Source organism: Neopelma chrysocephalum, unplaced genomic scaffold (assembly GCF_003984885.1).
Source record: "Neopelma chrysocephalum unplaced genomic scaffold, ASM398488v2 Primary Assembly neopelma1_23, whole genome shotgun sequence".
Taxonomy (NCBI): Eukaryota; Metazoa; Chordata; class Aves; order Passeriformes; family Pipridae; genus Neopelma; species Neopelma chrysocephalum.
Genome location: NW_020897691.1, coordinates 3630651 through 3643925, shown reverse-complemented (window position 1 = coordinate 3643925; position 13275 = coordinate 3630651). Strand labels below are relative to the sequence as shown.

At 33.7% G+C, this 13275-nt stretch overlaps 1 protein-coding gene across 10 annotated transcripts in view; it reads left to right on the top strand.

Annotated features, from left to right (window-relative positions):
* The window catches only part of RYR2 (ryanodine receptor 2), a 394099-nt gene that overhangs the window by 346070 nt on the left and 34754 nt on the right, over positions 1 to 13275 (top strand). For 9 of the 10 annotated variants that reach the window (XM_027684666.1, XM_027684677.1, XM_027684625.1 and 6 more), the window contains 4 exons: positions 1602 to 1678; positions 2986 to 3059; positions 10998 to 11078; positions 12057 to 12145. In XM_027684666.1, the coding sequence (XP_027540467.1) occupies positions 1602 to 1678; positions 2986 to 3059; positions 10998 to 11078; positions 12057 to 12145 (321 nt within the window). Of the gene's footprint in view, positions 1 to 1601; positions 1679 to 2985; positions 3060 to 6607; positions 6673 to 10997; positions 11079 to 12056; positions 12146 to 13275 lie in introns of those variants that run through there. The other variant, XR_003534458.1, reaches the window with a different exon arrangement.

The following is a 13275-nucleotide window of genomic DNA, read 5'->3' as shown; positions in this document are numbered from 1 at the left end:
TTTCACAAGTCCTTAGCTTATGCAATGGAGAGTCTTGCTGATAAAAGCAGAGTACTCAAGCTTGATTCACTAATCTATAAGATAATTTGGTGATCAGTGGACAAGTCTGATACGTTAAGAGTATCCTGTTGAAGAGACTGATACTGCGTACATTCAACGTTCTGTACTAGTTGAAGATTCCTGAGTCAAGAAGGCTTCATAGCTGCCATTCCTAAATTACTGTAGGACAGTTTGAAGTATACAAAAAACTGGGAACAGCTGAAGTCCCAAATTAAGCAGACACTGAAGCAGCTGAATGCAAATGATGTTCTTTTCAGGGGCAATCATTATCAGGAATTGACCAGAAAGACTACAGATTGTGCTGAAAATGTCTGCTTGAACCAATGCCTGTTCTTTGCGATGTCATGATGTTAAATTAGGAAAATCATGACATTTGTACATAGTAATTTAATTTGAAATCTTACAGTCAATTTTTTTTAATTATTTGATAAAGTCTTAACTGATCAGAATGCAGGAAACAATTATTAGTATGGTTACATTAATACCTGCTACTGATCTGAATGGCATACTTAGACATAACATGAAAGCATCAGTAGTACAGTTTGAATTCCTGTTGTTGAGTTGCCTCATTTCTGCCTGTTTTCTCTGCTGTTATGCTCACCTTTCCAATTTTCCCTTAGGTCCTAGGATCAACTCTTCAGTCTTCCTTGGGAAGCATGATGTGGGTGGGGGGAGAGGTACAGAAGTGGTTTTGAAAAGTCATCACCATCATCCTCTGGAGTTCTTTGCTTTGATTAGTGTACTGCTGTTGATGGGGGTATTCTTTTTCTGTGGTCTTGGGTCTACTTGGGATTGTGCTGATATGTTTTGTTAACACTGTGTGCTTATGTGCACTTCATTTTGGAGGTTACTTATTATTCACTTTTTCTATTATTTTTGCTATTTGCAAAAATAGTTTTATCTCATTTGTAACATGAATTCTTGTAGCTTTCCTACTAAGATTGACTTCAAGTTTGTGATTTTTGCTCGCAACTGAGACTTCTGGTGTCCTCTGCTATCATCACTGAACAACACATTGCACTCTAGAATAGAAGTTCACTCCACTGAATAAATTCTTGTTATTACAATCTGTTTTCAGATAGGTATTATGCATTGCAATAAAGCTAAAACAAATTTAAAAAATGTTCAAATTGCTATTACAGCTAAAATAATTTAAAACAAACTGAGGCTATGAAAAGCCCAGTCTGGTGTTGAAACAATAATGTCAATACAAATTTTTGGCCTAGTAGTGGCAAGATAGCATTTATATTAAACACTGAATTCTGATGGCTGTGTTGACTTCAGTTACTATCTTTATTTTTAATGCTTTAGGAAGGAATATCCAAAATAGATGACCTTTTCTGTAAAGTTGAGCATTAAATATTATTTTTGGGTTTGATACCTGGATTTTTCTCTGCAGGACACTTATCCAATTTGTAAATATTTGAGACATTTCCAAACACCAGCATCACTACTAGTATAGAATATATATAGTATTAAGTTATCTAAATTAATAAATACAAATAATAATTTTCTGCATAAATTCTTTGTGTTTGCTGCAGAAAATGCTTGACTACCTCAAAGATAAAAAGGATGTAGGATTCTTTCAAAGCCTTGCTGGTCTTATGCAATCCTGTAGGTAAGAAAGTATCTACTTTAAAAATTTATTATTTTGGATTTATATTATATTCCATGGGATTTGTAATTTTGAAAGATGCTCTTCATAGTTCTTGCAAACAGCACTTAGGGTTTGCAATGTGCTAGGTTTGGGATAAAGGATAGGGTGTGAAAGTCTTGTGATTTGGATCTACCGCTGTAAAAGAGCTCTTGTCACAAATGTTTATGTAATTTGTGTCTACCTGAGATATGCCAGAAAACACCTCCGGAGTTAGGAACATTCCTCAGAGGCAAATCCATAACTCTGGAGGTATTCTGTAATCCTGCAGAGACCAGGTTAATGACCAATGTCAAGTAATCATAAAGATTTTGGGAAAACTCGGCTTTGATAGAAATATTCATAAGACTTTTTAGAAGGCAGAAAAAGGAATGTGTATATTGTTTTTTAATAAATTGTGGCGGTACTGTGACCTTTTTGTCCATTCATGCTTATTGACAGTTTATTTTGATTTCATATATAAATATATATCTTTAGACTTTTTATATGTAATTCCTAAGAATAAACCATATCAATAAATAATGTATTAATGAACATAAAACATAGGACTATAAAGGGATTCCTGGATCGAATGTTTAGTCTTCTTGTTATGTCAAGGATACCACGTTATATACTTTTTTCCTTCTCTGACCAAGTTTCATTTTGAAATCAGTGAGATTTCTTGCCAGCAGAGCTGCTGTTGTAGTTCTAGGTTCATCTGACTTTCATAAGCATTCTTACTTATGAACTAAAGTTATCCGTGGTTAGCTGATATGTAAAGCCCTGGAAGGCGGAACTTCACAGGTTCACAAATTGAAATATGCAAGGTATATGTTCCTTAAAACTAGTCAGTTGAATACATGTTCCCTTTTGACAGTTTCAGTTTTTCAGAATGTGGCGGGAGGAAAACATGAAGTGGAACTAATAATGTCAGTTTTTTAATGGACCTTGATGCTTGGATTGAACTGGGCTATCATGCAAAAGTAGTCAATAATATGGCTTCTTTGTAACACTTAAAAATGAGTATGCATATTAGAAACTCATACATTCACTTTTTTTGGTCAGTCATAAAATGCTAAATTCTGTTGTCAGTGTCAGGGCAAAAGCAGGTCAAGTCTGTAGAGCTGACTTTTGTAATCTTTTACCAGATACAGTATTAAGCCACTGAGATGTATCTTCTTGATGCAAGTATGATTAGAAATTTAAATCATAAATCCTTTTTAACTTTCAGAAAATTAAATATTGCATACATTTAATTAATCACAGGACAAATGTCGTTTTTCTCACTGCAGTGTTCTTGACCTAAATGCATTTGAACGTCAGAACAAAGCAGAAGGCCTTGGCATGGTGACTGAAGAGGGATCAGGTACTATTGATTCAACAGAAATTTTCTGTGAACTTTTATCTTAACATTTTGCAGAAGCAAGCTGAAAGAACCAAAGGGAGGTTTAGGTTAGATATTAAGAAGAGATTCTTCACCCAGAGGATGCTTGAGCACTGGAACAAGCTCCCCAGGGAAGCGGTCACGGCACCAAGCCTGTCAGAGTTCAAGAAATGTTTGGACAATGCTCTCAGGCATATGGTGTCACTCATGGGCCTGTCCTGTGCAAGGCCAGGAATTGGACTCAATGATCCTTGTGAGTCTCTTGCAATTCAGGATGTTCTATAATTCTATGAACCCTTGTAATATATAGAGAGAGAGGCTGAAGCTGAAACAGGATTCCTAAAAGTGATTTGTGTTTATTTAATTGGCATACCTAAGCTCATTCTTGTCAACAGTAAATCATTAGCATGTGTTGGATTTCAGAATGGTCTCAGAGGACTCTTACCCATCATTCTGAAGAAGTGAAGACATTACATGTAAAATTGAAAACATATTCTGATTACAAACAGCAGTGTTTATGCATGTAAAACATTTCAGGAGTCCCTAATTAGTTTAAGTATAAAATGAAATTATAAGTTCCCACCTGATTTCTTGAACTGAAAACCACACAATTTAGTTACGCTGTAAGTTAAATATAAGAGGTCGAGAGAACTGTATTTGCTGTTTGGAGAAAAGCCTACTGGGAAAGCTGTTTCTTTTCTGTTTGTCTTTGGGGAAATATTACAAAATTTTCACTTTACTTTTGACTTTGAACCGATTTGGCTTTCTGCCCTTGTTGTTGTCAGTTCACTGTCAATTCTTTTCTTCTGTCTGACAGTATGTTCTACTATTCCCTTACTGTGGTTGTCTGGAAATATTAAGTTCATTCTTATTATACTTAAGAGAGCTACCAGAGCACATTTTCTTCCCTTATCCTCAGAATTTTTTACAGTGAATTTTTATGGTTAAATCCTACAGTGACCTAATCTTTTAACATGTTTTTATCTTAAAAACAAGGTAAAAAAGCTTGACTGTATAATCCTTATTGCACTTGAAGGATCATAATTCATACCAGCAACACTGTATATCTCATTGTCTGTTGTGCCAGTAGATCTTTTATGCGGCCTATTTCTTTAATATTTAGCTGCTTGTCTCAAATAATGATTTTTCATGAACTATTAAATTTGACTGAATGACTTCAAGACTAGTCAAAAATGCTGCTTCTCTGAAAGTGCTCCCACAATTTAAATTATAGATTAAATCCTACCAGACTTATATGAGTAAACAAAAAAATGAAACCATGTGGATAAAATTTGGCTACAAGATTGTGAATTGAGCACTGGTGCAGCTATCTGGCATATAAATTTTGGCCATTATTCTCATGTTTTACTGAGGATTACTCTGCACAATGTTTTGTTCTTTTGGACAATATTTCTATTATTATATAATTAAACTTATTCATAATATTGGATTTTGAAATGGACTGTCAAGCTCATTTTTCTTTTAACCACTGCTCTGTTTCTAGTGGTGACTATTTTGCATGAAAATATAAATAAACCCTTAAATGCTGCATAACTGACTCTACCAATATAAAGAGTATTTCATGCTTCCTCATTTGAGGGACTTTTTTTTCCTTTTCTGTTTATTTGATGTTTCTCTTTTAGTACAGAACTAATTTTGCCAAAACCAATACTAACTGTACTTTGTATTTTCTAAAAAAAATTTCTCACCTTTTTTTTTTCTTTTTTCCCTGTTTCTTTTTCTTTGAACTAATTGTCCTGTCCTCCCTTCCTCAGTCATCACTCATGAGCGTGGTAATTATTAAAAACAACTGCCTATTCCTTATTTTTCCTGCTCTTAGCTTTGTGTCAGCACTGTACAGCTCCTGAACATTATGAGATTTTTTATTCATGTAAGACTGCTAGACTAGTTTGACTTTTCTGTTATTATTACAATTATGTATTCTAAAATTTACATGTCAAATCTCCCTACTTTGTTCTTCCTCTCTCTCTCAGGATTTGCACAGTGATTGACACACTAGATATAAGAGCAGCAAGCTTTTTTATACTTTTTTTTCCTGTTCCTTTTTATTTATTTTCATTTTAGCTAGCCCAGTATTTGCAATGGATGAATGTTAAAAGGAAAATAATATTATATATATATACAAAGCCTTGTGCTATAGTCCTCCTGTAGCCTTTATGTTGTGTATTGAATGTGGCTTTATTGCTGCATTGATTTGTGCAAGCACAGGAAATCAGTGGTGGATCCAGTGAGGATTTGAGGGTGGTTAGTAAGGAGAGGATATGCCACTGACTAGGTTTATCTAATGCAGTCAGGAGCTGATACAAGAAAGAGGTGGTGCATCACTAATTTAGAGAAATTGATACTGTTTGCTGGTGCCTCTTCCTTGTTCGGAAAGCTACTTGATGTGTTAAGGTTGCTATACCTCAAAAGTTCTTTACTTCAAGTAATGGAAGAGCTTTGCAGGAGCAGTTACCGTGAGATGTTCATGTCACCATGTGAAAAGGGAATTTAAAATACAAAATGTGTATACCAGTCAGCAGAAACAATAAGCTCAAACACATCAGTGTCTTTTCATTAGCCAAATGTTGGAGAGGAGGCTGATCTGGTGTTTTATTTGTTTTCTCAGTGGAAATTTTTTATTTGGCAGATTAAAAAAATTCTACACAGTAATTAGGATAATTTTCTTTTTGTTTTCTTTGTTACTGAGCAGCAGCAGTGTCAAGATACAGTAATCACTGTCAAAGATTTCTTGGCACAAAGGGATAATATTTGCTAACAGCATCTTTTCTTATGCATTATTGTCCAGCTACTGAAAATTCAAGAGAACAGGCCAAGCAAATTCAAGCAAAAAAGACTGTAATTTTCCTTTTCAGGGTTACATTATTGTTGATATTATGCTACCTTCGAATAACTTTTTTTAATATTATGAAGCACACCTTTTTCAATTAATTGAAAAGTAGTTTACATAACAGCTGTACAGATACTGTTATTAATACCTGATAGCATTAAAAAGCCAAGCCAGTGTGTCTGTGGGGAAAATCCTGTAGTGAACAGTTTCAAAGTATCTAGATTTTATGGGATACCCAACTCTTATGTCTGTTTGCAATCCTATGAATAACCATCTGTAAATACTTCAAAGATAGTACCAAAGATTAGAAAGATTTTTTTCTCCTTTTTGTTTTTGAGGGAGATGCTTATTTTATAAGGAAATTTTTTGATTCCCAGGGGAACGATGGGATGTAAAATGTGCATTTTAGTGGTTTCTCATGTCATCTGCTGCAGAAGCACATTAATGGGTAATTGTCATTGAGTTTGCAACCTGTAAGCCTGAAACTATTATTCCCGAAGTCAAAGAAAAACTGCTGTTGACACTTACGGGAATAGAGTCAACTTTTCCTCATATGCAGTCCTTGTTTCTGGTCCCATGTCAACCATAGCAACAGATAGAAAGCCCTGTTTTGAGTCAACATGGATGTGAGATTTATTGCTCTATTCCAATTGTTTCTTTGTGCTGTCCACATCGTAAGTGCCTTGTCCAGATATTCCTCTGACTGGTACTACCTTCCCTTTTCAAACCCTGGAACCCCCACTGGTAACAACATTGATGGTTCTTTAGCAAATGTGTTTCTTACTTGTTTTTGTGGTGTACTCAATGTTGTTTTTTCTGTATGTATTTTGTTTTGATTGTTCTGTTTCCTTTTCCAAAAAGGAGGGTTCAAAACCAAAGACATGTAGAAATGCTTATTATCTTGCAATGGTTTTTCATTTAACACTCATACTCTTTGCTATTTCACTGTGAGTCACAAAAATCTTGAAAGTGCAATGTTTTTCTCCTTTGGAGAGATTTGTTCTACTTATCATATAAAGTACAAAATTTAAGATTTTAAGTTTACACTTATATTACTTTATCTTTTCCCCCCCTTTTTTCAGAATTGTCTATTTTAGGTTTTAATCTCTTAATATTGTATCATGGCACTCTTTTGTTTCTCCATAAGTTTTCGGAAGGCTTATTTTAATAAAATACAATTTTAGAATGAGGGTTGATCTGACAGTAGCTCTTAAAGGACTTCTATCAATCTGAGTGAGAGTGGTACACGTGATGTAATAACTAGCTATACTGTGGGTTCACATCAGGGCTATTTTCAGTCATTAACAGTGTGAAATCAATAAATATGCTTTTGTTCTTCACCAACCTCGTCCTGCTTAAAGCAGATGTTTAAATTCTATGTAATCCACTGCAGCGTACATTGGAGAGGTGTTTTCCACCTTTATATCACTGTATTTGAATCAGTGTTTGCATTTAAAAGGGAACTGGAGTAACTTCAGAGAAGTTGTTCTGTGTTACCCGGTGAGAAAACAAGTGCTTTCTTGTTTGAGTTAGATTGTTGAGAAGTCAAAGGTATACAGGACTCACAATCCAACCCAGTATGGTCTATGTCTTGTGATAAGAATAAATTTACTTGCTTTATTGTGTGAGAGCTTTGCTCTTGCTTAACAGCCATCAAAAAGGAGCCATATTCCCTTTTGAAAGCTGAAAGTATTTGTATATTTTTGTAATGTGCAGCATCAGACCCATGTTTCTGAGCAGTAATAGGAGTCAGATCTTTACCACTGAGGATTAAAAAAAAAAATAAAAAAAGAGAGAATTATTGAACTTGGACACATGCACTTTCAAGGAAAAAAACATTTATTTAATTTTTCATTGAATTTTATTTTCATTTCCTCCACATGATACATCTGTTCTTGTATATCACAGATGCAACCTGCCAGTTTTGCAAAAGCTGTAGGTTTAAAGCCTTCATGTGTGCAGCCATATAATTTACATACAGCATGAGCAATGGCAGCATTTTAACAGCTAAGCAAATATGTGCCAGAATATAGCTCATACCAACAGAAATTTGTGACAGCCTAAATTGTACTCTGTGCAGTGTATATATTTTTAAGTACAGTATCTTTGCAAATCTTTGTGTGAACTAGCATGAATTTGTGTGCACAGCAACAATGGTTGCTCCCATAGATTTTATAGAAAGAAATCGATCTCCACTTCCATTCTGTAGTTACCAGTAAGGCACCTCTTGCTGTCAGTAAGTAACACCTGAAAATTACAATTCCTGTCATTACCAATGTTGGTTCTATCAGATTTTGATCAGCTGTAAAAATTGGAAATCAGGATTATTTTAAATCTTAGTGTGGCCAGGTTGTTTGATAGGGACAGGAGGGATTTGCTTCATTTTGAAATATGACAAAATATTTCCAAAAAGGAATGGACCTTTCAATTAATATGTAATGATGTACCTAAACACCTTCTGATTTTGAAGAATTTTTCAGTAACTTGTATTCGTGGTGTGTTTTATTTACAGTGGAGCTAATTAAAAGACCTTTCCAAGCCCTTCCAATATTAAAAATGGAATTAATTTAATAAAAAATCCCAAACTCCAGTAAGTGTACTAAAAGCCAGGAGATTACTTCATGAATTAATCTGTATAACATTTTAATTGGAGGCTTGTTTTCCTTCTTGTTCTGAAAAATCTTACTTCCTAAGAGGGCAAGAAAAACAGAGGTCGAAAAATATTAAACTGTAACTTACTCTGTAGTCTTATTGGCTTTGATTCAGTGGTACCTTTATGCACAAGAAGGTTGGGCTTTTTTTGGGCTCGATCTTTCCAAGCAATGTTCCCTGTGAGTTATTTTCTAAAATCATTGCCATCTCAGCAGTCAAGCTACGTGCATGACATATGTGATGGTAGAGGCTTCACCAAATATTTGGCTTTCTGTAATGCTTGTTTTTGCAATATATAAATATTCATCTAGACCAACAAAGCATGTGACTCCAAGTGTAACTTTAAGCATGACAGGAGTTCAGTTAAATCAAAAAGAGAGTGACTAATCCTGCAGAATATTCTACACTCTGGCTTTTGCCGTGCAACAAATGAAAGTATCTTGCAGGGCTGAACCTGCATATAATGTTTGATAATATACTTTTAAGAGCACAGCCATCTCCTGATTTTGCCTTCTTGGGCATGTATTGTATGTATACATTAATCAGCTTGCATAGAAACAGTAATTTGTTTTTTATTGCTTAATTAGCTGAAAGACTTTTCAGTCTCCTGTGGCTGAAAAACTGTGCGTCTGGTACTTATAAATGCAATGGAGAAAAATGTCATGGAATGTCATTTACAGTATCATCCTTGGAGAAAGAATTGCATATTGTCTGCGACTGCCCTAAGTCCACATCTAGAGTTAGGCGGAAGAGCATTTTATCTTTCCCTATGTTACAAGCAACTGTGTTGACATATACCTTAGTGATATGTACTATTAATACAAAAGATTATGACTTAATGACAACAGAAAGGAGTGAAATTTTGTACTTTAAAATATTCATATCAGTTTTCAAAATGCTTTTGCTTCCTATTCCTACCATTGTACTGAAGCTTCTCACTTTAAAATTCACAGGCTCTGGATGGATAAGTCCATTAGCTTGAATTTGTAATTGTTCATGACTATGTAAAGTTAAACTGCTGATCGTGTTTATTTATATTCCAAATTGTACTAAATACTGTTTACAATTCAGCTAGCTACTATGAAGAAAATTAACTTGATCACAGCCAAAACCAGCACAAACAGTAATAATCTAATTATATTAATATAGTAATTTATAAATGTAGACATTATAATTAGAATGATCCACCAATACAACAGTATGGAAGTAACTGTTAATTTAGATATTATCTGTAATATTTTTGAATTTTTTTTTCTTTTAAATTTTAATTCCTTTTCTCAGTCTTCTGGTCTCCTGTTCACATACTAAAGATATTGTCTTTGTAGATCCTCAGTTGTCTTCCCTGAACAAAAATTCTTCCAAATTCTTTTGCAGTTTGCTTACATTTTTATCTCCCTTTTCTTGTCTACAAATAGCACATATTCTAAGAATGTATATTCTTAAAAAGTCATTTTTTTGTGACTTCCATTCTTGCCATATAAATTCCAAATACATTTCCAAGGTCCTAAATGGAAATTTTACTTACAATAGGTGGCCTTTATTTTTTTAACATCTATAGTGTTGTCCTCCTGTGCCATTTTATTAGCTGTTCTACATTTTCCTCAGTTGTGATTGTTTTCCTGGGTGAATAGTTGTTTTTCCTCTTCACATGTCCCTGTACTAAGTTAACTGCATGTACTGAGGTACTTGACATAGCAGTGCATTGAGGGCTTTTTAGTGTATTGTTTCTTGTGAAAAAATCAAGAAAGTAATTTGAAGCTTTATTCATTTGGCTATTAGCTATTTATCAAAAACATGAACTGAAGGGGCTAGTTCAGTAAAGCATTTTGGCATTTAGTCTTAATACATTTTAAATCTATTACCTTATTTTGTCAAGGGAGACAAATGCCTAACATTTCGTGTCAGCAACAGAGAGATGCTAAGTCATTAAATATTTCAACCTAAGTGATTCTTGAAAATGCACATAGCTGTAAATTTCATAGGTTATTTTAGAATATTTTAAAATCTAATAGTTTATTTGAGGAATGATTTTCATCACTGATTAAATCTCATTCTGTATTTTAAGTACCTGGTTTTGTGATGAACCAAATTAATCCAGTTTTTACCTTTGTATGTGATGAAGCATCCATGCCCCGTGAACAAGAATGTAAATCAGGGATTTTTTGTAAAATGTTGCCAAGCTCATGCTGCCATATTTATAAATCAAAAGTTAAGTTTTGTAATTTAATTTTTTCTTTTTTTATAACCAAATAACTATCTGCCAAGCACAAGTCATATGTGCTTCAGATAGATTGGAGGTTATAAATTTTCTCTCCCCTTCTTTTTTTCTTAATATTAATTATGGAGATTTTCTTCAGAGGCTGTGGGGTGTTACTTGGCGGACTGTGATAACTTGCTTTCATCTGGCCTTTCTACAGGAGAAAAGGTGATGCAGGATGATGAATTCACCTGTGACCTCTTCCGCTTCCTTCAATTGCTTTGTGAAGGACATAATTCAGGTTTGTGGGCAGGCTGCCTGTCAGCCAAGTCAAGGTGATGGTAACTGACGATAAAAGCTCTTCATTGGTGAAGATTTGGCAGCCTTCATAAAATGTTGTGAAATGTGGAGTTGCTGCTAGACTGTGCATGAAAGGAAAATATGTATGTGGAATTAAATTGCCAGGTCTTTTAACAGCCTTAACTTTGTAGAAAAGTTAAGGTTGTTAAAAAGATAATGGTTTCCAAAATTATGAGGTTTCAATCTTGACCAACTAGGAAGGGTAAATTTATATAGGAAAATAGTTTATGACTTCTAGACAGGGAAGATTCAGGGTGAAATGTAACAAGAAGTTATATTTACTGTCCTTTGGCATTTATATACTTTCTGTTGTGTGCTATTTGCCACTACTGTCAGTTAGAATTGTATGTGAAATTACAACGTACACAATACCTTTCTTGAAGAAATAGCATCTCTTTTAAATATATAAAAACATATAGCAAAAATGTATGATGTTGTGTATTTTTATAATTAAGTACATTTCCTTGTGTTCTCTGTGTCATTCTTAAGGAATAATAGTAATTAAAAAAAAAGTATAGTTTTCTATTTTAGCCATTGGACCTATTTTTGACTTAGTTATCAGGATCTGTATAATTATGCGATTTAATTTTGATTTTGCTTAACAAAATATATACTAGGTATAATTGGGTTGATATTGATGTAGTTCTAGTTATAAATGAGGTTAAAATAAGGCCAAGTTAAGTTTTACAGGTGAAATAGACAAACAAGCTTCTGGCTTCAGAAGTTCACTGGTGTGTGATCTCTGCAATAAAATGCTAAAACTCTTTACAATGGTTTGTTGCAAAACAAAAATTAAAAAAAAGAGAGAGTAAAAAAAAATCCATGCCTCTATACTAGACTTTTCTAGATCACCTTATATCAGAATTAATTTTCAGAAATAGATCTATCACTTAAATTAAACTTTTATTTTAATTTTTAGATTTTCAGAATTACCTGAGAACTCAAACTGGCAACAACACAACTGTTAATATTATAATTTCTACTGTGGATTACTTATTAAGAGTTCAGGTAGGTAACTTATATACTAATTAGGTAGATGACAACAATAACTTGCTTCTATACAATATTTGCATTTTTTATTTATTATTTCATTAATTTTGATCATACAGCAGAAGTTTGTATGAGGAGAGTTCTCATACTCTCTGGAATTTCTTTCAGTAATATACGGTTTGCTGCCAGAAAAAAAATTTACTTTCCAGCAAAATCAAATTTGATCCTTATCACAAAATGTTCATTTTTGTTAGAGAAGCACATTTATTTGTTATTATATTTATTCTGGTCAATGTAGCCAAACTGATGAGAAAGGCTGAAATTCTGGTTACAGTTCTTTATATTTTTTACTGGAAGAGTAAAGGTGTCATAAGTGTGAAAGACTGTTTTCAACCATTATGTGCAAGAATGCAGTGAAGCCTGTTAACTAAGGAAAGGAGGCAGAAGGGGGATAAGTGCTAAGTGTATCAGTGAACACAAGTAGCCAGTTGTTGGCTGAAACTACCCTGTGACTGAGAAGCGTTTTGTATTGCTCAAGTTCAGCTTTAGCCAGCTGCTTTTTCATCCATGTTCTGATTTAGCCTGAACACTGGCTGCTGTATGAATGAATAGTCATTAGCTGGCATGAAGCATAAGAACAGCACATGGTTTTCTAAGGAGGGAAATAAAAGGCAAAAAGAAAAACAAAAGCACAATGCTAGATTAAAAACCCTTCAACCATCTAATTTGAATTATCTCCCAAATCTTTAAATAGGAAAACTGCATTGTCACAACCCAGTAGGAAGTAATAAAAATTCTAATTTGTTTCCAGATTGAACCATGTAAAAGACATATTTTGTGATAAATGTTAATAATTTTTACTTGCAATTTTGATCTTTCTGGAAATCACTGTGGGTGGTAATATATTTTGGTGTGTTTGTGGGTTTTTTTTGCTTTTGTTTTATTTTTTATTATTGTTTATTTATCTAGTTCCCCTTAGCCATTTATTTATTTGGCTTGAGAATTCCAAGCTTTGAAAATGGATGGGGTTTTTTGTGGTTTGTTTTTTTTTTCTTTTTTTGTTTTGTTTTGTTTTGTTTTGTTTTGTTTGGGCTTTTTTTGCATTGCTGCTGTTATCACTGTTGCTTTATATCCTTATGCATTCTGTA